Here is a 25,846-nt window from a genome sequence, read left to right as displayed (position 1 = left end):
CGGAGGCCCTGGTACGCTGGATTGAAAGCTTTCTGAGCGAACGCCGCACATCAATCATCCTTCTCGAGGGCGACATGGGCGAATTTCCGGTTAACACTGGCATCCCACAGGGGTCCCCCTGTCACCAATCCTATTCCTATTCTTTAACGCCGACCTTATTGACGATATCCAAAGCCAGTGCCCTGGCACCCTCGCCATGGGCTACATTGACGACGTCCTAATCATGGCATACGGGGACTCGGCCGCTGACAACTGCCGCACACTCTCCCACGCGCACCAGGTCGCAGAGCGCTGGGAGCGAACACATGCCTCCAAATTCGCACCGGCCAAATACCAGTTGACGCACTTCTGGCGGCGGCACCGTAGCGTGCCCAAGCCGGACACCCCCCTCGACACCCCCCTCGTCCTACGAGGCGTCGAGATCGTGCCAACTGGCGCCATCAAATATCTCGGGGTGCAACTTGACTCCAATCTCACTGGTATGGCACAGGTGCGTCAAATGAGGAAGCGAGCCGCAGGCCTCGTCGCTGGAATAGCCTCAATCGCAGGATCCACCTGGGGGACTCCACTACTCCATTTACGGAAGATCTACACAGCCGTGCTGCTGCCTCAGATCATGTACGCATGCTCGACATGGTACGTACGCGGGGGCTATGGCTTCCACGCCGCCAAACACGCTGCCGAGAAGGCCGCTCGATCGATTCAATACCAGGCGCTGCAGCGCATCTCCGGGGCGTTCCGCCGCACAAGCCGGCAGGCCCTTGAGGTCTGCCTGAACGTCCCCCCGCCCGAGATCACCCTCGCACGGCTTGCCGAAGAGGCCTGCCTGCGCATCATGACTTCGCCGATCCGCCCAAAGCTGCACCAAATCCGAGGCGATGCGCACCGGAACAACGCATACACGTCCCCCCTACACCGCTTGGAAGCAGCTGTTGACGCCAAACTGGGACGGGGGGTGTGCCAACGAATAGAGCTGATCCAGCCGTTCACGACATCCCCCTGGTGGCAGCCGCCAGAGACATTGATCAGTAAGGACCGTGAGGCGGCACTCGCTGAATTGAGAAAACAGACCCCCCCGATACAAATATTTACCGATAGCAGTGGATTTGACAATGGAATTGGGGCTGCAGCGCACTCTACACTGGGGAGCGTCAGCACGCCTGTGGGCTCCGCCGACACACACACCGTTTACGCAGGGGAATTGGAAGGCATTCACGAGGCGCTAACACTTCTTTCAAAGCAATCAGACTACGCAGGGCCCCGAGAGGCCACGATCTACACCGATAACCAGGCCGCCATAACCGCCTGTGGAGCCCCTAAGCGCTCGTCAGGCCAGCATATCGTGCAGCGAATCGTCAATCGATTAGATCGTCTACACAAGGCCCACTGGCGTATACGGATACAGTGGGTGCCAGGCCACGAGGGCGTGCCTGGCAACGAGGAAGCTGACCGACTGGCAAAGCTCGCCGCAATGGAAGCAATTCGCCGCACTCGCGTTGAGGAGAGACGTGCCCGGATCAATGCACCCAGCCAGGCAACGCCACATGCCGCACGTATGACCTTTGATCCAATGCTTCAGCATCAGAATATAATCTTAGTGACGGTCTGCCGTCAACGCCTGCGCGCGGGTTTCGCCGAACGGTGGAAGCAAGAGTGGGAGATCGCCGAGCACGGTCGGGATCTTTATCAGATATTCACTGCGCCGACGAAAGCGCTTCTATTGCTGCATGCGGGGCTTCATAAGGCATGGAGCTCAGCCTTAATCCAACTACAGTCAGGCAAATCGGCCCTGCGCACTTTCTTAGCAGACGTCAAGATCGCCGACTCACCCATGTGCGACTGCGGCTTCGGCCGGCAAGATGCCAACCATGTTCTCACCAAATGCCCCCTATTCACCCGACTGCGTACACAGACACTTTGGAGCGAAGCACGTGAAACCGACTACAAGCGACTGCTTAGCCAGCCCGCTTGGGTCAAAAAGAGTATCGACTTCATGCTGCGAACGGGTCTCCTAACCCAATTCAGGCATGTCGTCCCCCCAGTATCACGTCCGCTATGAGCGCGACTGTCATACAAATAGTTCCCCCCTGCTTGAATGCCTTCGGACACACAGGCCACCCGAACCACACGATTGATGCCCCCGGGCCCCCCTTATTTGACTCCTTTCCCCCCTTCTCCCCGCGCCGCGTGCGCTCGTTGTACAATATTTCATTAGTCTCCATAGCTTTTCAGCGTTCCACCACTCCCTTGAGCATATAGGTCTGTGACACATCTCATTTGTTAGCGTTTGAGCGTTCTGTTGATTTGTTATTGTTTGGCGACGCGGGAACGCGTGCAGAGTTTTCGGCTAAGGCTGCGTTAGGGGTGCCTTAGGCGCCCCGTAGTCAAGGCCTAGGGCCGACAGCCCTGCACTCTCTTTCCTTTTTTATTGGCAGAGAGGCCCACTGTCCATTAGCCTCGCCGCCAGCCACATTAGGCTTAGATGCGCGTATGAATACTACTACTACTACTACTACTACTGCTTATTGATATCTCCAAGAAACTGGCAGTTGAACACTACAAGCAGGAGGAAGTCGAATTGATTGAAGCAATCCAACTATGAGTTAAGGAGGGATTGCTTCATTAGATTGCTTCCTTTCTAAACAGCATCAGCTTCAGCTTGGCAGCGAAGCTGAGGAGGTGTGTCAGGTTAGTCGAAGCCCAGTAGAGGTCGACTCGGTGCCGATGCCCAATGCTCAATGTCGGAATATTTGGCACTAAGCAAAATGGGAAAGGATTAGAAACACCTAAAATTACGATCAATAGCGCTAAAACGCCATGCTAAAAATCGACATACTCAATTTTCAATACCTTATCCCAGATGACAAATATTAGTGTAAATTCGCATATAAATATGTCTAGATAGACGAGTTCTTTGCAGCTCAGGCTTGTATCTCAATCCAATCGAATTTACCACTAAATTCAATTTGTTCTTACGCGTAAAAAGTACGACACCCAATAAAGGTCACGTGCATACGAGCATAAAAGCACTGAACTGAGCGGGTAATTAGGTTAAAAGAAATAATCAACAATTATTCTGGACTGCCATATAAATATAGTGTGTAGTCTAAAACAATTGGGCAAGATTGCCATCATTGCCAATCCAACAGCACCTCAAAGAGACTAAGATCTTGCTCATTAAAATGAACCTTTTATTGAATTTTAATGAGGTGGTAATTATTAGCCTCAGGCAAATATTATGTGTAGAAGTGGTATTATAAAATACCAGTCTAATCGTGTTTTGGACTAGGCGTAGGCGGCAGCCTGGCTGTGGGGCAGAAACAAAGAGAGAGGTGTGTAAATAGGCGAAGTTTCGAATCTGTCTGTACTGAAGTCCAGGTACCCTGCTTCAATTTATCATCTGGTGTGGCTGCTTGTAATTTTTTTTTCTAAAAAAAATATACGACCCTATCAGTGGCGGATAAAATCGCCGGGATAATTAACATATTTCTTTAGTCCTAATTGGTCTAATATTAGAAGGGCTGGCGGATTTGTGGGGATGACAAGGATCGGAAATTATGTCCACCAATGAGAATGTGATTAACCAAAGCATTAGCCAAATCAAAAGATTTGGAAATGTCTAACATTCTATTTAGTCTTTCATCGTTAAATTAGTATCGAAGTGATGGAGATAGTGGAACCAGTATTGAATAGAATGTCTGTGTTTGCTCGAGAAACACCCCTTCTTCTGTTGCAGGCAGAGATGTTGCAGCTCGTTAGTCAGTAGCTTGCACGACATAGATCAGCATGCAAAGAAGAACTTTAACTAAAATAAAACTTCACCACGGTATATTTTTAGAGGTGAGAAAAAAAGGATGATATTTTTTGTGATTGAAGCTTAAGTCCATTACACACTCGGTGATATTGAATCGCTCCCACAATCTCTCAAATCTACGATACTAAGTCATTCGAATCTATAAAATTTACCGTAGATTCACAGAGAAAGCTTGTAGTGCTCTGCATTGGACTGAAGACCTAATTGAGATTGTCGCAGGCTGACTAGAATGAGAACTTTCCGAAACGTCCTCCTTACCTACTCAGAAATCGAGTTTCTTGGACTCTGCTGATTTATAACATAACCTCCTAGAGCCAGGCACTCTCATGCAATACCTTGATTTTTAACCCTGCGATATACTTGTAGAAGACCATGTATGTAATATGTATACTCGAAGATTTAACGTATCAGGAGCGCATAGTTGTATCTAGAAGCATATATAATTCTTCGAAAAGATGTTCCTGAGCATATTTCTGATATAAATTAACTATAAACGGCGGGTATGTTTGCCTGTCCCTACACCCGGTAGATAAATAGCCCAATTATAGACAAATAAATTCATTTTGCTTACATTTTCCATTTAATTGACAGAATGCGACCCTCAGTCATCAAATTCATTAACCTGTTATCACCCCTTCTCAACTACTCATGCAACTGACGGATTAAAACGCTGCAAAAGCTGAAATATTGGAAAAACTAGTTCCGATGTACTAGGTCATGTTATAGAGAAATCCACTTCTACATTAGATTCTAGACTCAGCATGCAATCAACAACGAAAATAAAGACTTCACCAAGCCCAATGTCTCAGAAATCTTCGGCAGATGCTCTTGCATGCACACGGAACCTTCAAGGAGAAATCCAATTGCTTAGGAATGACATAGTAAAGATGAAAGAATATATAGATTCGCAAAGAAATGGCAGCATTTTGGTAAGAAAAAAGGAGTTAAAATTAATTGTAAATTTGAATTGGCAGTGACCTTCGTGTTCTTCACAATATTATTATCTTTATCATTACCTCTCTCTCGAATTTCGATTAGCTTTACTGGCTTTGGATACGCGCGTAATCCGTGCCCCGCTACTGTAACAACGCCCTATTCGGCTTGCTCCACACAAGTCTCTCGCCACTGTACTCATGGAGGCTGCGCCCCTGTGATAGCGTGTTTTACCCACTGACCTCTCGTTCCTGGATTAAAATTAATAGAATGGATTACGCTAATTCTAGGTAGCAGAATAGATATACTCCCGTTGATGAGCTGTCCCAGCGTGCCTAGCGTGCTCATAATGTATTTATCTCCGTGCCTTGTCGTTCTGCTTTTCCTGAAATCTTTGCATAAATGTAATTTTTGCATATTTTGAGCTTTCAATGATGAAATATGACCAACCATCTCAAGGCCAAGACAATATCCTGTCAAGGAGAGAGATTGAGGGCATGATTGCTGACAACAACCACATCATAATTCTCGACCACAAAGTGCTAAGGCTTGATGCCTGGATCAAGTTCCATCCGGGAGGGGACAAGGTCATCAAGCATATGGTGGGAAAAGATGCGACGGATGAAGTGACCGCGTAAGTCCGTTCCTTCCTCATATGTTTCTAAGAATCCCGACGTTTACTGACATAGTCGAAAGACTTCACTCGCACGAAGCACGTCAGCGTATGAATGCATTCCAGATAGGCCTCATCCGGGAAAGATGGATAAACTTCCTTCCTCCCATTCAGGGTGGTCATTTCCGTCCATGCAATGAAGATAGCACGGATGGTGAGAACCAGTCAGACCTTGAAATATCCAGCGGCGAGAGTTCACACCCGCCATCTCCCCTTTTTGAATCCGATGAAGATTTATTTGGCTTGAAATGGAGGAGAAAAACTTCCACGATGGCCATATCTGTCAGTGCCAGCCATCTGATAGTAGGAACTAAACCACGAGCGTATGTTATCGATGCCAGAACTCAGGAGGAGATTGTTTTGGATCAGACCAAATATCCTCCTCTTGATGCGAAACACCAAGACAATATCGTCCAGAAATACCGTGCCCTCAATGAGCGCATTCATGCTGCGGGGCTATACAATTGCAACTATTTTGCATATGCAACCGAGGCATTTCGATACTCTGTCCTTTTCGGCCTCTTCATCTTCTTTTTGAACCGGTCTTACTTCTGTTTAGCAGCCATCTTCCTCGGCTGCTTTTGGCATCAACTTGTCTTTACCGCCCATGATGCAGGTCATATGGGTATCACACACGACTTCCAAACTGACACGGTTATTGGCATGATCGTTGCAGACTATCTAGGAGGCCTTAGTTTGGGCTGGTGGAAGCGAAGCCATAATGTCCATCATATCGTCACCAACGCTCCAGAGCACGACCCTGATATCGAGCTGATGCCATTTTTTGCCTTGTCGCACCGCTTTTTTGGAAACCTTCGGAGTACATACTATGATAGGGTCATGGCGTATGATGCCGTGGCCAGATTTACAGTCAAATACCAGCACTACACGTACTACCCGATTCTACTCTTTGGTCGCTTCAACCTCTATTTCCTAAGCTGGGAACATATTTATCTCGGCCTCGGTCCAAGACATGGGGCTGGGTGGTGGCACCGGTGGTTTGAATTGGCCGGCCAAGTATTCTTTTGGGTCTGGTTCGGCTATGGCGTCTGCTATCTTAGTATTCCTGGCTGGTGGAATCGTATATTATTTGTCCTCGTCTCTCATATGGTCACTGCGCCCCTTCATGTCCAAATCACGCTTTCTCACTACGCTATGTCCACCGCTGATCTTGGGCCGCATGAATGCTTCCCACAAAAAATGTTACGAACGACAATGGACGTGAACTGCCCGGCCTGGTTTGACTTTTTCCATGGTGGTCTTCAGTTCCAGGCAATTCATCACTTATACCCACGCATTCCTCGCCACAACCTCCGCAAAACGCAGAAGCTTGTGAAAAGGTTTTGCGAGGACGTACAGATCCCATATACTGTCTTTACATTCTATAGTGGGAATAAGGAAGTCATATGTAGACTTGGAGATATCGCCATGCAAGCGAAGAATTGGGAGGAGTGCTAGAAGGTTTGTGTAGAGCAGGGTGGTTTTGCATATCACCATGTGCATTGAAATGGCTGTAAATATATATATGGAGAATATTGCATAAGAGATCCCATAGAAGTATATCCCTTTATAACTGGATATTTAAATTGGATAATTATTTAAATTAAATATATATTTACATAGCCAGGTAGGCATAGCTAAACTAGTGGTAGCCTGTATATTCCCAGGAGAAAAGTCAGGGACACAGAGAATCACTACTTTCTTTTTGCCGGTAGCGAAGACGTACCCCTAAAGCTTGAGTTTCTGGGTGAACGATCCTCCAATTTCAGGGTCTGGGCACAAACAACACTGATATTAGACCTCAAAAAGTCTGGCGACCATAGATCCACGAACGGGTATGTCGTTGATTCATTTGCAATCCCAAATTTGAAAGCAGAGCATCGCTGAAAATTCCATTTTGTGGTCCTTTAATTGCTTTCGTCTTATCCGAAGGGAATTGTTATTAGGACGAGATACTAGTTATTCTTAGAAAATATGGGCGATTTTTGAGGTGCCGAGTCGACGGGGTGAAGATTTGACCAATTAGACAAAAACACATCCCATAAATGGGGGCTTGATATCTTCAGATCTGAGGACATTCCCCCTAGTAATTTGAGAGCAAGTTTGTCTACTACAAGAAATCACTAGTTATATTGAGATTTATGCCAATTTGTTCAACAAATTCAAATCGTAATTTTGTGGTAAAATTACCGAACCAAATCTGACAGTTATTTGGACGAGACGCTATACCAAACTACGAACGGGATTTTAAATGTATTGGTAATATTGTATTATCCGAAATGTACGCTAATGTGTATACCTGTCGTACCTGAGCACTGTATATCAATATGGTTGGGAGAACATAGAATCACTGGGATTGTTAGATTCTTCATTCTATTTGCAATTATTTTTCTGAAACTCGGAGTTGAAGCGTAAAATCTGGCTTGGATGGCAACGCGCGAAAACGCGTCAATAGGAGATGTCTTTGACGACGCAATACCGACGTCGTCATCACCATACAAAAGAGTCACACGGCCAAGCAAGAAGCAACAAGCTGACACAACCACTTTCAATGGAACTATTGGGCACTCCTGGCATCGAATTCTCTGGCGGAGGCGAAGGACGAGGCACCACTCTGGATGAAGCCGCGTTGCTTATCGCAAACCTAAAGGCGATCATAACGCAGTAGAGCAATATCATTGAAAATCTTAGAGTCGAGATTAAAAAGATGAAAGTAGAGCAACACGCCTTTAAGACAGAAACAGAAATCGTTAAAATCCGGATGACAGAGGAATTGAAACAATTAAATGAATAATTGGAAATCATCATAAGAAGCCAAGCTTTTGACATTATTTACTCATAAGAATGATGATGGTTTAGGGCAACTAATCAAAATAATATACTTTTAATGGTAACCACACTCTCAATGGCAATCAGGGTATGTCCTGTATGCTGCAATTAGAAAAAGAGAGAACTTGTGCAATAGCCGTCTTCTATGTTCTAAAAGCAGTGACTATGATGATAGTTGTTACGGGCTGAGCACGCAACACGCGCTACACCTGTGACGCGTAGCTGTTATGTGTGGAATTCCCAAGCTAGTTATTATAGTCCGTCTGTCAGTCCATAGTTTAGTTCTTTAGCGAATTCACTTTGTTCATGGGCTCCCAGTTGCTTTTGCCTGCGGTAGTTGAGTATTACTTGTGCCCCTTACATAGTACTGACAGTGATGGTGATGAATAGGGGTAAGTTATGGCCGTTTCTGCTCTGAAAGCAGTGATTCTGACGATATAGTACCGACAAAACCTACTAGTAACTTCCATCAACTTGCATGGTATTTGACGGCTGCGAATATGAATTTGAGTGGGGTAATTATATTTGTCGCTCTCAGTCCATGCGAGTATGTCTGGGAGATGTATATTATTTTTTTATCCTTGCCTTGATATGGGGTTTCCCCTGTCTAGAACAGGTTTCCCCATATTTCATCGCGAATGCGAAGGCTTTCACATTATAAGGGATGAATTATCAGAAGCTTAAGAAAATGTAAATCTACAGTTTGTAATACTTTTTGCTATATATGATTGGTCAATCTTCGGTGCCAGACATTCTTCTACCTGGAAATCCCCAAATGGAACTAATCGCTATGCATAGAACATTACATACGGACACAAGCTACCTGGAAAGGCAATCCATTTGGAGGATAGTTGCATACGGGAACCGAAAATGATTGTGATATGGCCTTGCCATATAGATGTGCAATTTTATGAGATTGAAGATTTTTGAAATTGTTTGAGGGTAGATAGGTGATGGGTGGCGAAGCCTAATACAATTCCAGATAACTCTGATTCTTAGAGATTTCTTCAGTTCACTAATTCTATATTTATCAGCGATGACGTAGACTTGGGGATTGATTTGCGAACGCTTCCATTACGATTGAAGAGTATCCGGTGAATTCATTTGGCTATCAGCTCCCTCCTCTGGTAATCCCTCTTCTTGCTTTTTGGCCAATCCATTGGCGATATGATCAGAAAAATCCGATGTCGCTAATATGCTATTCGCGAATCCAGGGCGATCGTCATAATCTGTACAATAGAGAAAATCTAACATTTTTGAAGCAACAAGTAATTTTCATCATGGTTTGTAATGAGATGTGATCTGGCTTCCTATTTCTAGTCAGTACTGTAACATTGTCAAGTATGCCAGTGTATCTGCATTTAACAGTTTATTTGCACGAGGTCCTATTTCGTCCTCAGAATTATAACCAAATGGGGGGTGTTTAGTCTATTGCATTGACTGGCTACAAGGGTTCGCTTTAGACTACTGCCGGATGACGCGTCTGCCAAAAATAGTGCATGCTAGACGTAGCCAAACTATATGAAGCTCGCAGCCTCATTTTAATGAAGCCGAAAAATCTAATCGTCATGAATGATCTTGACCAGCACATTCACGCTGGCGCGGAGCCAGGTCTTATGCGGCTGAATGGCCTGGCCCGTAGTGATACCCGTTGGTTGTCAGTTGTCTGAGCTGACCATGTGGCCAGGGCCGTAAGGTCAGAGGGGCTTTCGAGCAGCGAGTTTCGGACTTTTTACGCGTTAGAACAAATTGGGTTTAGTGGTAAATTCGATTGGATTGAGATACAAACCTGAGTTACAAAGGACTCATCTACCTAGACGTATTTATATGCGAGTTTACACTAATATTTGTCATCTGGGTTAGGTATTGAAAATTGAGAAATGTGGAATTTTTGGCTGTTGTTTTGGCGTTTCGAATCTTTTCCCAATTTGCTTAGTGCCAAATATTCCGACAGCATAAAAGCACTGAACTGAGCGGGGTAATAAGGATATAGAGAGAGAGAATTGAAAATTTTTTGGACTGCCATATACATTTAGTGTGTAGTCTACACCAATTGGGCAAGATTACCCTCATTGCCAATCCAACAAGATTCTAAGGATTGGAATTATCATAGGCTAAACCTTTTTCGCTATTTACGTATCTAGCCCGCTTGCTTAATGAAGTTGTCAGCCTTGTAAGCAAGATTCATTAGCGATTTCCGAAAATGTTTACTCTGAATTATACATGCCGGTCTGCACCATTTATCAACAGGCAATGTAAGATATGAGGCAATCGGAAAACTGATAGAAAGGTCTTGTGAAGCGTTCTTTGCTCTCGCATGGGCTGCGTTGACCGAATGTTCGGCGGGTGGCACAATTCCTGTTGAATACGACGTCATGGGATTCCATTTACCAGCTCTATGAGGCTAGCAAGAAAAGCCGGAAATGATAGATCCGTCTTCCGCCACGAATGTCGCTGGCACTTTTGCTCTCGCTTGGGGTCTGCGTTGACCGCATGTTCGGCGGGAGGCAGACTTCCTTTTGAATACAACGTCATGGGATTTCATTTGCTAGCTCTATGGGGCTAGCCAGAAAAGCTGGCAATGAGAATATCGCCAGCACTATGGCTGACAATAGTGTCAGCGTGCAATGGATGCATGTATTTTAATCACACACCGGGGCAGGATTTCGTTTGCCCGGAAGGCTCCCGGCGTCAGGGTGGGACCGTACAAGCAAACAAATCATTTCATTGTCTCCACATTTGATAAGCCATCAATTAGCCGGGTGGTATACTACGAATTTACAACATCCTTTAAGTATAAATTTCTTTTTTTCATTGGTTTTTCCAAAAAAAAAAAATTATATCGAAGGCATTCTATTCCTTTGTCGTCTATGAAATTCATTTCTCAAACACCAGATTAAAGTAATGCAACTATGGAACAACAGCTGGAGATAGATGAGTGTCTACTCGAGCGCCTGTGCTCATTGCTGCATCTTGAACCAAAGCACATCAAGTTAAACGAGACCTTCATTCGCAATGGTGGTGACTCTTTGCTTGCCATCAAATTTAGCAATTTGATTCAAGTTTCAGAGCATGTTCGCGTTGGCGCTGGCACTATTTTACGGGCGAAGAATCTTTGCAGCCTCCTCGACAAAACTCAGCTGAGAAAGCTGGCTACCGGGCATTCTTTCAAGCCATCACAAAGTGACAGCCTTCTATTGACCGCCTCAAATCAGAATCATCATGATGACAAAACGCTTGATCCTATTCAGCGTATACCAACGACGATCCCAACCACTGGCCTCCCTCTCACCTTTATTCAAGCTGGAGTTGCTGTCTATACGCATCATGTTCCGGGCGCAGCTGTTCAGCATGTAACTCAATACTGCTATACTGATGCTCTGCCCCAGCTCAAGAGCGCCTTTGAAAAAGCAATGTCACAATACCGGGTTTTTAGACTCAAGTATGAGGTGGAGACCAGCCCATTGTTGGTTAAAGCAACGCTAAAGGAAACATTCAAGTTGAACTGGACAGAACAACAAGTCGAGTCTCTGGAAGAAGCAGACCTCGAGGAATCGTTCCGCGTGTGGAGTTTAGAGGCATCTACCGAGCCTGTATTTCGAGTTGTGACACCTTGCAAGGCATTAGGCGAACGGAAGCTGAGTGTTGTGCATTGGTTCTATCATCACTCCTTATTGGATGGCAGGTCATTGGATATATTGCTGCAGCAAGTTGACGCGTTTTTGAGTAACCCATCTTTATGTGTGGAGGTCAATGACGCCATTTTCGATGTGATACGAGGCTTAAAGGACTATCACGGACCACGCGAAGCTGCCGCCAAGGCTTTCTGGGCAACACGCGAAGTACATAGAGGAGCAAGAACTCATCCGCTGCTGCACGCTTTAGGGGATAGATCATCGTCTCAAGTGCGAATGAGGTCTATCGATGTATTTTATCCTGAAGACTTGAAGGTGTTTTCATCGCGTACGGGATTCACCTTTGAGATTCTCGTCCGAGTGGCGCTGGGACTGGTCCTCTCAAAACTCCAAAGCACATCAACAGTTTCTCTCATGTCAGTCAATTCTCGACGATCACTACCAATCAAGGGGATCGAACATGCAGTCGGCTGTATTGCAACATCCATGATCCTTACCATGGACGTTAATGAAAATGATACTGCTCATGGCTTCTTGGAGCAAGTATTCGAAAAGGTGCTTGAATTGGACGACATGTCCTACTCTGATCCTTCGGACGGATTCTCATTAGGTGGACTTGTCGTGGTATCCAGTGATCTCCAACCGCACTGCCCTTGGTACGCTGGTGGCCACCAAACTGAAGTCATGGCCCCCAAAGAGACATTGCCAACTCTCTATGTATCACCAACCGGCAGGCTACGATTTACCTACAATAGCGAATGGCGCTCCCCATCCGAAATGCATGTCATGACAGATCTCTTCAAGAGGGCATTGGTCAGCCTTGCGTCGGGAACATTACGCGTCGGAGAATGTCTTAGAAGCATGCTTCCCAATTCTCAAAAATTGTGCATTCTCAATTGGGGAAACTGCTTCTCAAACCAAACATCGTTGGAAAGCATAGATGACGACATTACATCGTTATTCCAGAAACAAGCTCTAGATAGAGGCGTTGAAGTAGCTTTACAACTTGCTAACCAGAAAATCAGTTATAATAAAGTGAAAGAAATGGTTCAAGCTGTAGGGCAACGACTTCGGAAAATGTTGGAGCCTAGGAGCGTTGTTCTGATCCATGCAGATGGATCTGTCAACTGGGTCATTGCTATGTTTGCGGTTCTCTGGGCAAATTGCATCTTCTCGCCTCAAGGCGTTAGCTTACCACATCAGCTTCGATCGCATCATTACGCAATAGTTGAGGCTCAAGCGTTTTTAGTTCCTCAAGAAGATACTGATATGTTAGCCCCCAATGGTTGCAAGTTAAAGTTATGCGTCGAAACAATTCTGCGAGAGGCTAAGGAGCCACAACAGAGTGGGCATCATGAACCGGCTATAAGACAGCCGAAACCGCTATCGGCAGCCTATATATGTTTTTCATCTGGATCGACTGGTAAACCAAAGGCCATACAATGCACTCATTCAGGTGTCGTTAGTGTTCTTAGGGACCCTGTTGCTCGTCTACATGTTGGGCCAGGCCACCGCGTAGCTCAAACACTAGCGCCCGCTTTCGACGGCGCTTTACTAGAGGTGTTTTCCGCTCTCTGTTATGGCGGCATGCTGATTTTAAAAGATCCTACGGAGCCTTTTGAACATTTGCGAGTGGCAGACTCACTACTCACCACTCCCTCGCTCGCTGCGGAATTGAATCCAGAGGACTATCCCAACCTCAAGTATATATACCTATGCTCTGAAGTTCTGCCACAACACACTGCGGATAGATGGTCAGCCGGACAGGCCAACACGTACAACATCTACGGACCAACCGAATGCCACATGGTGTCTTCTGCTCAAAAAGTCAAGCCAGGACAATTTGTCACCATTGGGACACCGTTCTTGTCAACGCGCATTTACATACTCGATAAGCAGGGGGCATTATCACCTCCTCTAGTCGCCGGCGAAATCCACATTGCGGGAGTGCAAGTGTCCCAAGGCTATATCGGTCTTGACGAAGAAACAAAGCAGCGGTTCATTCTGGATACTATTTGGCCCACTGACGACGGACGCATGTACAGAACTGGTGATTGGGGCTACTGGACACTTGATGGTCAAGTGGCATTTATAGGCCGAACGGACAGACAGGTAAAGCTTGTTGGGTTTCGTATTGATCTCAACGATGTACAAGCAAGACTAGAGAATGCCATTTCGCCAAAGGTTCGCGTTGCTGTTGTCGTAGTTGGGGATGCTTTAGCTTGCGCAATATCGGATGGGCACAATTTGAGCGAAGAGCAAGTAAAAGCAGCAGCAGAAACTGTACTACCGCCACAGAGTGTCCCGAAACTGATTCGCTTTCTCGAAGTGATGCCGGTATCCCCATTTGGTAAGATAGATTATCGTGCTATTACAAAGCTCCTAGAATAGTTCAAGGTTTTTAGTCAGTCAATGATTATCTACAGAGAGTACAGCCTGTTCAATTCCTACTCGCCCCAACCTATTTAGCTCGCACTTCATCATGTTCGGGATGAAACTAAAGTTGTGAATAAGTCAGAATCTATATTATGAAAAGCATTGCTAAGATGTTTTCAAAGTAGGTATAAAAACGTCGTCAAAGCTGCATATCAGAAGGAGTTGATCTGGGCTTTAGTAATGAACAATATGAAAATGCATTCAGAGTTAGAGTGCTTGATGAGTTATGTTTGATATCACAAAACTATACTTTTCATACAGAAAGCTCTCCAGCGTGGGGAGACATTCACCCCAACCATCACCCAATTGGCCTAATTGATGCATATCTATGTCACTCGCCTCCCCTGTCCGACCAGCAGGAACTTCTGCTTTACGTCCTTCGAACGCCTTATTCAACTGGAAATGACGACAGTATATAACTCACATTCCTTCTCGATGAGCCGCCTCTACGCCAGCAAGAGAGTCTTCGAAAACGAGGCACTCTTCAGGCTGAATTGACTTGAATTTTTCACTTGGGGTTAAAGCGCTGTTAATTGACTGTAGTGCTGGTAAGAATATGTTTGGTAAAGGCTGTCCCCTGTTCGGGCCAAGACGACTATCATCTCCAAGAACGCGATTCTCTTCAGGGAAGAAAGAGATCAGTTGGGAAAAGTGATTAGTCTCGAGTCTGAAAGTCTTTTCTTGGCTGGTCAATACCCACGCAAGATGTAAGCCATAATGCTGCAGATGCTTGAGGAGCTGTCAGGCGCCCGGAAGTGGCTCTGCTGTAGGCAGGAGCTTGTGCTGTAAAGCTGAAAGCTTGGCAAAATTGTCGTCAGGTATAGGAAGCTGAACCCATTCGTACAGGATGCTGTTGGCTACATCGCCGGGGCGACCTCGCATTCTAGCTTTAATCGAGGATGGTAACTTTGGCTTGCCATATTCTTTCAAGAATATGTCAATACTTCTCGCGTAGTTGTCGTCAGTGTTGAGAAGCAGGCCATCGAGATCAAATAAGCACGCACGAGTACGCGGCAAACTCTGAAAATGTTAGCAAAATCTATGTAGCAAGAATATTACTTTCATTAGGCATTAAAATTGGGCGTTTCGTCACTAATGTCGACGAACCTTACCAAGATTACCGCGATCCAGATATCGGCTCAAACTTCAAGGTCGTTGAGAAGGTAGAAACCTAATACAGCGGCCTCGACGCGGGAGCAGCTCATCAAAGCTTTGCCTCTGACTTAACCACCTTGCTGTCTTCACCCTTCTCGAAGCGTCACAAAACCTTAATTCGGATCACCACGAACTAAGTCAAGACCTATTATCTTGACAATAACGGGAATGCTTTCGGAACGCCGTACAATCGGAGGACATGAGGAGGTGGATTGAGCGAAAAGTGAAAGGAGATGATGATATTTACTTCGTGATTGGCTATCGTACGATAACAGACGCTCATGTGGAAGCACGCGGAGGAGTACAGGTCGTGTTGGGTGGGAAGCTAGTGATGCCAGTATCCGCAGGATTGACCGCAGCAGAGAAATGATAACTTATGAGCAAGTCAGCTTTTCGCTGCAAATCGCTTATCATTACGCTCCAACAATTAAGGGATTTGTGGGTGTCTATGGATAGTCGTACCACTCGCCAGCCTAGTGGACCCGGGCTTGGCCGGTACCGCCGGATATTCAGACCATCAACAGAGGTTATTCATGGCTCAGGGCGACAGATTAGGCGCTGTACGATATCGCAAGGTCGCTTCTAAATGGTTCGCCAGCAAGAACGCCGATAAGTCGATGCTGGCTAAGAAGACACAATGGGAACGATATGACTGGCCTCGTTACCTCCACAGCAATGGGCTCGATATGGTCGAGGTCGGCCTAGAGGATGAATTGGCATTGGAGGGTCCGCGCGAAAAATATACGATAGGACCTGAAGAGGTCAACTCTTGAGTTCAATCCCATAATAATGAAGATGAATGGAAATCGTTCTTGATGGGGCCAAAGCATTGTCTTTTCTGCTCTCTGTCAGTCATATTTTGAAGCTGATTTCTGGATAGCCATTTGTGCTATCTTCATTATGTGGTGCTTTTTCTATGCTGGGTTCTGGTAGTATTTTCCATACCGGACACTCATGGACGAACGTTGATGGTTAAAGAAGTATCGGAGATCCGTTTAAACATATTTTGGGTGCGTTGAGGTGACCTTCTTGATGTCGTAATCTGAACACTTCATATCTACTTATTACCCGTGCCTTTCCTTCTTCTTCTCCTTCTCCTAATTTTGTCAAAGTCGCTATTGTCAAAGGGTGGCATAGGGGCATATCTCTGTGGTGAAATAAACCTTTCGTTTGATGCAGAATTTGGTTCATCCTCATTCTCCTCTACTTCCCGCGGACCTAGATCGCGTTCTAGTACATACTCTTCTCGGATACCATCCCCATAATCATGGTAGACGACGTACCCCGAACCTGAATTTTGGGTATCGGCCACCTGGAGCTCATTTTGATGACGAGATAAAGAAATTTGTCGAAGATCCTGCAACTGATTGCCTGTTGTATCGTGGCTTTCTTCGAGTATTTCAGAGTCAAATAGCGAAGAGCATTTCTCCTGAGTTTTTGGCCGACCTCGTAGTACTAACATCTGAGATTGAACAGTCACGGTACTCGGTGATTCTGGACATGGTCGCTCAATAATCGGGAGCTTTCCCCGAGTAGACGGTCGTACACGCCTAACGTGGTTGTGTCCGGTGTCATGCGGCCCACGTCCATGGCTCGACCTAGACGACATTGGTGTAATGATCGAATTCGACGTATGTGAGTTCTGTCCCTGGGATTGTTCAAACGATCCATTCGTTGTATGTCTTGATGTGGATGTAGGCGATGGAAGGCTAGATATCAGCAACTTTGCCTCTGCAACTGGTGCCTGTTTAATCTGTTGAATCATCTCGGTAATTTCCTTCATATTCACCATACAAGTATGATAAAATATGTCTTTTTTGTCAAGCTGCTGTGCGAGCTTTTTAGTAACAGATTGAAACTCGTTCTGATTTCGCCGAATTTCTTTTCGCAGCTTTTTTCTAGTGATTTTTAGGTTATTAGTATAGATACTGTAATATGTAATAGGTATGAAGTCTAGGCGCTTATCCATACATTTTTCGAAGAAGATTCGCCCTTTCACCATCACTCAGCGCGGTGTTCCTCAACACTTCAGCGACATTCTTCTCCAGTGTCAAGATGGCAGCCAGTAAAATAAGACTGATTTTGACACTCATCAACGTCGTTATTGGAAGTTGGATGGAGTCTTTTCCAAAATGCCACTTCACCTTGGCCACAAGCTGCTCTATAGGTCTTGAATTGCTTCCTTCATGTAATGGTGTGAGTCGATCTAGTAGGCGATCGATCTGTTTGAAAGCCATACTAGCCTGCTCTCGAATCATCTTGTCTACTCCGTGTTGAAGAGCCATTTCCATGACTTTGCCTTTTATCTGTTCAGTGGTATCATCAAACATCAAAGTGAGGCTCCGACAGGTGTTAACCTCATTTTTCAACATTCCGATCTCTCGTCTGGCGTACCGGAGGTTGTAACAAAACGTATTCAATTCCTTTCCACATTTGGTCATTTGGCCAGACAAGCTCGCCAGAGCAGAAACGGCTCCTACTACTTCCATGGTAGGAAAAAAATTCAAGTATGGTAATAATGCGGTTAGTATCCTTCGCACTTAATTTTGATTGTTCCTCCACAGTATTTATTCATATCGTAAAATAACTCCATTTCTCCTCTTTCTGTTTTCTTTTTCTAGTCCTTGGATAAATCCCGATTAGCCTTAGAAGGACCTTTTTTGAGGAGAAGGCTATGCATTTCACTTTCTTAATTAGGTGCGTTTTTTCTACGCTAAGACTGCTGTTGAGCATTAGTCTTACATGTACCTATTTATTTCCAATGTCCGAACAAGGCTGATAACTAGTCAATTCAGATAAAATAAATCATGAATCTAGGACAAGGACAAACTGCACTATACATATTTTCTAGTGGAGCAAATAGAATGAAATTTGCGATTCTGTCAAATATTTTGATATCCTCATCAAAATAGAAACTAGCAGTCATTGCGCTTATCTTTTTCTGTTACACTGATCATGCGGGGATTAATCACCCGACTATTACGTGTTCGCATGGATGCATGGATACCCGACATGGCTTGCTTTGCTGCCTCCGTATTCGTTCTACTGACTAGTAGGTTCTCTATCCATTCTTTTGTCCTTACTTGCTATTATTGAGCCTCAATAATCTCTCAGCTGGTTCAAACGTAACTCAAGAAATGTATTCTTCCAGAACATTCTTCTTTGTATCAATACCAATCTACTCTATAGACTAGAGAAGGCATTTGTGCGAGAAACTTCCACTTTTTTTCATCAGCAACTTACCAATCGCCAAAACCTTTGATCAATAAGCTACCACTTGTTGGATGTATGAGATATGCAAAAGCTGACCATCCGATCGTATTTTACTGAAATCGTTCATGCATGCCACGCCAATAGTCGCTTCAGCCTCACGATAGCCTACAAATGAAAACAAATGCCTCTAGAAAGCTTATATTCGTAATTATATGGACGAGGTTATACCAACTCCGCCGCGCAAGTGTCGACCAAGCGGATAGCCATGATCTAACACTTAGCAAGGATGAGCACTTACAATAGCCTTGCTCTCAATAACCTATCATTCTAGAAACACGCTGGTAATGACGTATGGAGTCGCAACTATATGTATGGCTTGCTGACTACCACGTCTCAAAGATGAACGTCGGTTTTCTGAGGTACTCCGCCTCCGATACCAACCATCAGGCTAATCGCCGTGGTGGCCGACATGGTCCCGTAAATGCCTGACGACAAGTAGGCAATCACGACATTGTGCCCATGCACCTTACCCAGTGTGTGTGCGTTGTGATCGGTTGACGGCTGTGGAAGACGACCGTGAATGTCGTCCAACATTGCCTTTGCAGCGGCCATTTCCAACGGCAACGCGCAGATCCATGCCACGGTACACTCATCGTGCGACGCGTTGGAGGTGCCATTGTAATGTGACATAACAAACGATATACTGAAGCTCTAGTACCAGTTTTCCAGTATTATGTAAAAGTTAAATTCTCAGTCATCCGGTAGATGAGAAGAATTTCAGACCCAAGTCGTCCTTAGGGAGGCGGCAGTCGCGAGGCTAGGCTGAGTGCAAGGCTGAGTGCAAAGGCCGAGTGCAAGGCTATCGTGGACTGTATGAACCAATCATTTCGCACAATAGTACAGCAAGGAAGACAAAATATTGCATTGCTAATGGTAATAAAATTATGTAAGAGAATGCGATGGGTTGTTTTTATACCTGGGCACGCAACTAGAAACAGAACTATTCGATGAGAGTGGGGACTGACAGGAACTTGGCCCACGATGAAACAGTTTCTGAGGTGTTGCAACCAATTGACTGAGGTGTTTCAGCGCTGGCAAGACTGACCGCAAGGCTACGCTGGCTGGCAGAAACCTATCATTGATTGACTCTCTCTAGATTATTGAATGCTATAGACAGAGTCTCTCTACCGGAAGATCGGGTGTTGATAATGACTACCAATCACATTGAACAATTGGATGCAGCTCTCGTCCGACCTGGACGTCTCACTATTTGTGACCCTTTGCTGTGGAATGTGCAGTCTATATTATGTCGCGTTTGAACCAGCAAGGCGCTGATTCGCCATCCATCCAGAAATATCGAGAAGCCTTGAAGGTGCCAAATCCGGTCCCCTCGTTACATCACATAAGGGTTTGGGGATGTCGTATATACGTTCGTACCCCAAAGGAAGACCGCCAAAAAGTGTTGAAAATGGAGCCACGTGCAAAATTGGCAGATTAATCGGTTATGTTGGCGATTATGGGCATGCCTTCAAAATTTGGCACCTTAACACAGGGACGATCGCAATATCTCGCGATGTTTACCTTTTGGGACGGCGAAGATGCCTCTACACTCCCTAGCGGGCGGTAATAAGATACAGGCTATCCCAAGACCCCAAGTTGGAGAAGCATTATGTGTCAAAATTCTGACGGAAGTAAGAAGAAGAAGAAGCCACGTCAACTACTGACTAATACAGATAATTTGCAATCGATTTCTGAAGTTATTAACGACCTGGAGAATACCATCTGGGAATATGACTTCGATACAAACGAACTCGCTGTTGACTGTGTCCAAACGCTATCCCCAACACCGGAGCGCGAACGCCTTCTTGAATCCGATCACGAATCCGAATATCTATCGGCACCTGAAGCAAGTTAAATTGACGAATCAACATCTCAATCGTCAACCCCATCTGCCCCTGATTCCAGCGAAATCTTTATTAGAACAGCTTTAGCGGCTTTACCTGACAAACAATACACAAAGCGGGAGATCCATATCCCTACTAACCCTCGACAAAGCCATGAAATCACCGCAAAGCGATTTATGGTTCAAAGCCATGGAAAGTCAGTATGAGAAGTTAGAAAATAAAAGACACCTGGACCTTGATTTCTCATCCAAAGATGGTTCACAAATATTACCCGGAAAATGGGTCTATAACCTCAAATCTCATTCGGAGGGCACGGTCGCCGAATTCCGCGCCAGATGGGTTGCTTGTGGAAATTTTCAAGTTAAATCTGGAGAGGACACCTGGTCTCCCGTGGTAGGAGAAATAGGCCTCAAATCTTCTCACTTACTGCGCTAAAAACGGACTTGTTATGTATCATGACGATACTATTGGCGCCTATCTGCATGCATTGTTGCAACACCGGAGAATACTCGTCGCCTAACCAACCGACCTATCGAAAGGCAAAGATTTGGTTTGTTTATTGCGCAAAGCGTTATATGACCCCAGAGAATCCACCAATTTTTGTACCGGCGTTTTTGATAACAAACTTATCGAGTTAGGTTTCAACTCTTCGAAGGAAGAACCTTGCATCTATACAAGATATTCTTACGGAACCATAATGCTTCTCTACGTCGATGACACACTCATTGCAGCAAATGATATGGCTTCAATTGACCAACTTATTAACGTTCTAGATGCATAGTTTGGAGGATGATGCAAGCGCATCGGCATTCAGAAGAAGTTTCTTGGATCTTCAATATACCGTGATCTCAATAAGAAAACGATCTCTCTAAGCCAGGAAGAGTACGTCAATGAGGATCTCAATCGCTTCAATCTTGAAGCCACTAACGTTCGCCAAACACCTTTAGCTTCGGGATATAAATTGGATTCGCCAATTGATCCGAACAATGACGATTTGCAAAATAACCATGTCAACATTACTAGATGCCTCAATTGATTGGAATACAAGACAAGACTAGATGTCACGTTCTCAGTCAGGCGTCTCCAACACAAGCAATCTACGTCTACAAAGGCCGACTACATGGCCGCCAAAGAGGTGTTGAGATATCTCGAAGGTACTAAAAACCATGGATTGACATTGAATCAAGATCCGGAGAGAGGACTTCAAGCATTCATCGACGCAGTGCTTGGAGATCACCTTGACGGTAAATCTACATAGTGCTGGATCATATTTTATGCCGGAACTCTAATAATTTGGGGCTCATCCAAGCAATCTGTCGTGGCGCCATCTAGTGCTGCCCCCGAATATATATACCTAAGCGATATTACAAAATCGGCCTTGTACGCCAGTCTTTTACTAACTGCGTTCAACCTAGTCAAGGAATCTGACTCAATTATGATCTTTACTAACTCCAATAACAGTATGAAAGAAGTTCAAGAGAACGGCCTCGTTACCGCTACATGGTGGTTGAGTACAAGATATCATGTTGTGAAGCATCAGGATGACCAAGGCAATATTACTCTCAAACGCATCTCTACTGACGATAATCCGGCCGACGGCTTTACTAAAGTGCTTGACAAGGTCGAATTTTCGAGATTCAAAGAACTCCTAAAAATGATAGTCATACAAGTGAAGGATTTGTGATTTTTCAACAACATGATATGTATCCTAACTTCCTAATCAGGTAATCCATGGAGTTTCCTTGCTGTGTCTGCATCTGCGTCTGCGTCTGAGAGGAGGTATGTTTCGTGCCTCAGGCCTCAACGGTGTAACCGCCGTAGTAGATTGATTAGTTTCTGGCGTTCGTTAGCCGAACCCACAACAACAATAACACAATATTGATCCACGCACCGAGGTTTCATTATAAAGATAATACATAATGAATGCCTCGGCATCTCTTAGCGCTATCAGTCCAGTAATCGACTCATATTAACCCCGTCCCAAAGAGGACACAGCCAGCTCTCCACTCGTTGGCTTTCTAGAATCGTTTGATTGTATGCCTTGACAGACTGCACGTCTGCAGACTTCCAATACTCCTTTCTATGCGGCCCAAAGTCATAGTTTCGCCATGGGTTGTCCTCACTATCGTCGGCCGCAAAGCCGCATCGGAGGACATTATCAGCAATGATAAGGCCTCCTGGACGAAGAAGACGGGTCGCTGCACCTGGTTGTGACAGCCGAAGGATGGTAGCGAGATAGCTTGGGTAGCCCGTCTTTTGTGCATCAATGAATATGATATCGTACGGTTCAGATGGTGCTAGGTTTTGCAAACTATTGGGAGTTTTAATGTCAGAATGAGGTGAGAGACACGACACTGCGCATGTGAAAGTACTTCCATAGGCACAGCAGAAACGATGAGATCAGTACGTACGTTTCAAGAGCATCACCAACGACCAACTCGGTGTTCTGGACTCCATTGGCAGCAAATGCTTCTTTGGCCATTTGAACAAAAGATGGCTCGAACTCGAGACCTGTAACATAGCCTTGGGGTCCGACAGCATGACTCCACACGAGCATGGAGAAGCCAACATATGATCCAATTTCGAGCACTAGAATAGAAGGACAGCGATTTGTATAGTTCATGTATTAACTCTAGCCAAGTATGGAGTCCTTTTTACCTCGTTTAGCCCCAACAGTATGAGCCAAAAAAACCAGTGCCTGGGCTTCAGAGATGGGAATCATGTAATTGGCCGTCTTAGGCTGTGTCGTTTTAATGTGATCATGATAGTTAATGATATGTCGAGGTATCGTGGAGGTGTGTTTCTCGGCGTATGTAGTGACACGTTCACCGACTTTTTCGTTTGGGTAGAGGGCTGGTATGCTCTCTTTGGGAAAGAACACTTGAATGTTAGGAGGCATGATGTGAAGCTTCCTGGACACTTGTCCAATTGTCAGGGTCAACGAACAGAAAATTCCGACGGTAGATAATTAATTCATAGATTCTCTTGGAGTTCAAGGGGAGACATGGTCATGGTTTTATACAGTCGGTAAACGGGGTTCGTCAGAATATTTGGCACTAGGCATTTTGGAAATAGGTTCAAAATGCCCAAAATTACGATCAACCGGGCCAAAACGCCACGCCAAAAATTGACATATCTCATTGCAGCTCAGGCTTGTATCTTGTTGACCGAAAAGCCACTACACCAAAAAGGGGTCCCACTCATTAGTGAAGGTAATTAATTTGGTATTTATTGGCTGATACAACTGAATCCAATCAAATTTGCCACTAAGTTCAATTTGTTCTAATGCGTAAAAAGTCTGACACAGAATCAACGCCAAACGCACATGCCTTCGTACAGGGGTGTTACAGTAGAATTGTTAAATCTGAATAAATGAATAATATTATATAATTAAATTATGACTAATTATTTTCTGATTCATAGGGATACTAAGAAAGATTATTCTATAAATTTTAAAAAAAAATATTTTATAAAATCTTAGTATAATATGCCTAAATAAGACTAGTGTCATATAGATTTATACAAACATTCCTGGAGATGTCCCGTACAGTAGAGTTAGTGCTATGCTTTCATGTTGTACTCACCGTTGGTGCAAAGGTTCACATTCGACATCTTCTGATGGAAATTTGTGGAGCTGGCGAACTTCCTCTGCACCTCCAGTACAACATCGTGAGCCCAGACTAGCTCTTGGAAGCTTGGGTCTTCCCAAAGATCTGGATGCTTCCAATCACTCGTTCTTGGAGCACGCATCCTAGCATCGCGGTCCTTCTGTTCCGGTCCGTCGTATAGATGAAGTACCTTCCGCATGGCGCTTGCAGATCCCTGAATATATTCCGCTCTTTCTTTTCTCACACTTTCATAAGTCGAAAAAGCAGTTTGCAAGTTATCCGCGGAGAAGAGACATACACCCAACGCCGCAGAATCTTCCATGGCTTGGGCCGCACCTTGAGCCACATAAGGAAGCATTGGATGACATGCATCCCCAAGGAGGCATGCCCGGTTACTGAACCACGTAGGCAGATTCGAGTGGGTATTGAGTGGCCATTCCGTTATCTGTGCAGGATCGATACAGCCCACAAGTTGCTGAACCCTGGGACTCCATTTTCCGTAAAAAGAGCAAAGATCCTTAATATGCCCCTTGCGCACCCAGATGTCGGTCTCATTGTCAGAATTAGCATCCATTTTTTGAGGATGCACCATGACAACATTGTAGAGTGTGTTGCCACGGATAGGATAGGCCATGATATGTCCATCAGGTCCGAGCCAGCGGGTGCTCAATAACTCGTCAATTTCTGTCAAGAATTCAACATTGTCAACCAACTTGTCTCTGGGTATTAAAATTCGGTATGCCGCGTCTCCGGTGGGCATAATTCGGTCTTCTAACCCAGAACAAGTAGCCATTGTTCTTCGAACTATACTATTAACTCCATCTGCACCAACGAGAACATCACCCACCACTTGTTCTCCGCTGGCCAAAGTGACTCTTGCTATAAGTTCAGTATCAACTGCAGTTACTCTGGCATTGGTACGCAATAAAACGCCCTCTCTGAGTGCGGCTTCTCGCAGCACGTTTTGAAGATCGCCCCGGTGCTTTCGCAATTGTTAGTATATTGGGCTAAAAGCGCACCTTGGAAGTTGATTACGGACAATCACCAGCATAGGTGTATCAAAGCGGCTTTGGCTAGCGCGCTTGTGCGCTCGTGGACCTATCTCAGCATCATCGCAGTATCGCCGAATGATAGTGCCTGAAGGGTGATTCGCATGTTTGAGAATCTCATCCAAGAGACCAAATCGTCTCAGGATTCTTGTCGCGTTTGGTGCCTCCGAAAACAACATACAGTCAGTTCGTCATTGCAAGGAACTTACGGAACCATAACAATTCGAGAACCCACAAGTTGGATGCCGGCTCCAATATCAGAAATTTTTAAGGCCTGCTCAAGGATTGTAACCCGCAGACCACATCTACGCAGTACTGCCAACAATAAGTACACTGATTATCTGACCGTTTATTTCATTCCTTTTCTTTTGGCTCCATGGGATCATCTTTCGTACCTACTCCAAGTGTCAATCCACCAATTCCAGCTCCAATCACAACAACATGAGTGCTAGGATGCATTTTGTGTTCTTGTATTTCAGTTTATGGTCGAATATGACAATTTAAAGCTGTCAGAACTAAATTATGATATAGCTCAAGGCACTTTTTTTGACTAATTTGGCCCCCAAATACAAAGATTGTCGGGCATTTCCGTAAAAA

General features: G+C 45.0%; 7 protein-coding genes across 7 annotated transcripts; 3 read left to right on the top strand and 4 right to left on the bottom strand.

Annotated features, from left to right (window-relative positions):
- The first annotated feature begins 5,043 nt into the window (after positions 1 to 5,043).
- On the top strand, positions 5,044 to 7,012 carry BGW36DRAFT_462354 (fatty acid desaturase-domain-containing protein). The gene is made up of 2 exons (XM_046222166.1): positions 5,044 to 5,381; positions 5,444 to 7,012. Exons 1-2 carry the CDS (start codon positions 5,179 to 5,181, stop codon positions 6,876 to 6,878), a joined length of 1,638 nt encoding a protein of 545 aa, XP_046071441.1. The 5' UTR covers positions 5,044 to 5,178; the 3' UTR covers positions 6,879 to 7,012.
- A 6,252-nt stretch (positions 7,013 to 13,264) lies between these two features.
- On the top strand, positions 13,265 to 14,011 carry BGW36DRAFT_274500 (uncharacterized protein; the record flags this gene model as incomplete). Its single annotated transcript, XM_046210176.1, has 1 exon — positions 13,265 to 14,011. A coding segment is annotated over one exon (747 nt), but the record flags the coding sequence as incomplete, so codon positions are not given.
- Positions 14,012 to 15,510: 1,499 nt separating this feature from the next.
- On the top strand, positions 15,511 to 15,866 carry BGW36DRAFT_381128 (uncharacterized protein). The gene has a single exon (XM_046216396.1). It carries the CDS (start codon positions 15,675 to 15,677, stop codon positions 15,843 to 15,845), a length of 171 nt encoding a protein of 56 aa, XP_046071439.1. The 5' UTR covers positions 15,511 to 15,674; the 3' UTR covers positions 15,846 to 15,866.
- A 460-nt stretch (positions 15,867 to 16,326) lies between these two features.
- Positions 16,327 to 17,964, bottom strand: BGW36DRAFT_462352 (uncharacterized protein; the record flags this gene model as incomplete). Its single annotated transcript, XM_046222165.1, has 2 exons — positions 16,327 to 17,373; positions 17,447 to 17,964. The coding sequence occupies 2 exons, from the start codon at positions 17,962 to 17,964 to the stop codon at positions 16,533 to 16,535; spliced, it is 1,359 nt and encodes a 452-aa protein (XP_046071438.1). The 3' UTR covers positions 16,327 to 16,532.
- An 837-nt stretch (positions 17,965 to 18,801) lies between these two features.
- On the bottom strand, positions 18,802 to 19,409 carry BGW36DRAFT_381126 (uncharacterized protein). Its single transcript, XM_046216395.1, has one exon. The coding sequence runs from the start codon at positions 19,376 to 19,378 to the stop codon at positions 19,082 to 19,084; it is 297 nt and encodes a 98-aa protein (XP_046071437.1). The 5' UTR covers positions 19,379 to 19,409; the 3' UTR covers positions 18,802 to 19,081.
- A 3,130-nt stretch (positions 19,410 to 22,539) lies between these two features.
- On the bottom strand, positions 22,540 to 23,906 carry BGW36DRAFT_452113 (S-adenosyl-L-methionine-dependent methyltransferase; the record flags this gene model as incomplete). Its single annotated transcript, XM_046221837.1, has 3 exons — positions 23,251 to 23,906; positions 23,004 to 23,181; positions 22,540 to 22,903 (listed from the first exon to the last, which is right to left on the bottom strand). The coding sequence occupies exons 1-3, from the start codon at positions 23,489 to 23,491 to the stop codon at positions 22,540 to 22,542; spliced, it is 783 nt and encodes a 260-aa protein (XP_046071436.1). The 5' UTR covers positions 23,492 to 23,906.
- Positions 23,907 to 24,055: 149 nt separating this feature from the next.
- BGW36DRAFT_188061 (uncharacterized protein) lies at positions 24,056 to 25,830 on the bottom strand. The gene is made up of 4 exons (XM_046209765.1): positions 25,645 to 25,830; positions 25,485 to 25,564; positions 25,240 to 25,413; positions 24,056 to 25,182 (listed from the first exon to the last, which is right to left on the bottom strand). The coding sequence occupies exons 1-4, from the start codon at positions 25,706 to 25,708 to the stop codon at positions 24,154 to 24,156; spliced, it is 1,347 nt and encodes a 448-aa protein (XP_046071435.1). The 5' UTR covers positions 25,709 to 25,830; the 3' UTR covers positions 24,056 to 24,153.
- Between the last annotated feature and the right edge of the window lie 16 nt (positions 25,831 to 25,846).

The sequence above is a fragment of the Talaromyces proteolyticus genome, assembly GCF_021365285.1.
Source record: "Talaromyces proteolyticus strain PMI_201 chromosome Unknown BGW36scaffold_7, whole genome shotgun sequence".
Lineage (NCBI taxonomy): Eukaryota > Fungi > Ascomycota > Eurotiomycetes > Eurotiales > Trichocomaceae > Talaromyces > Talaromyces proteolyticus.
Note: the sequence above shows the minus strand (reverse complement) of the source record. Positions and strands in the feature narration are given on the sequence as shown.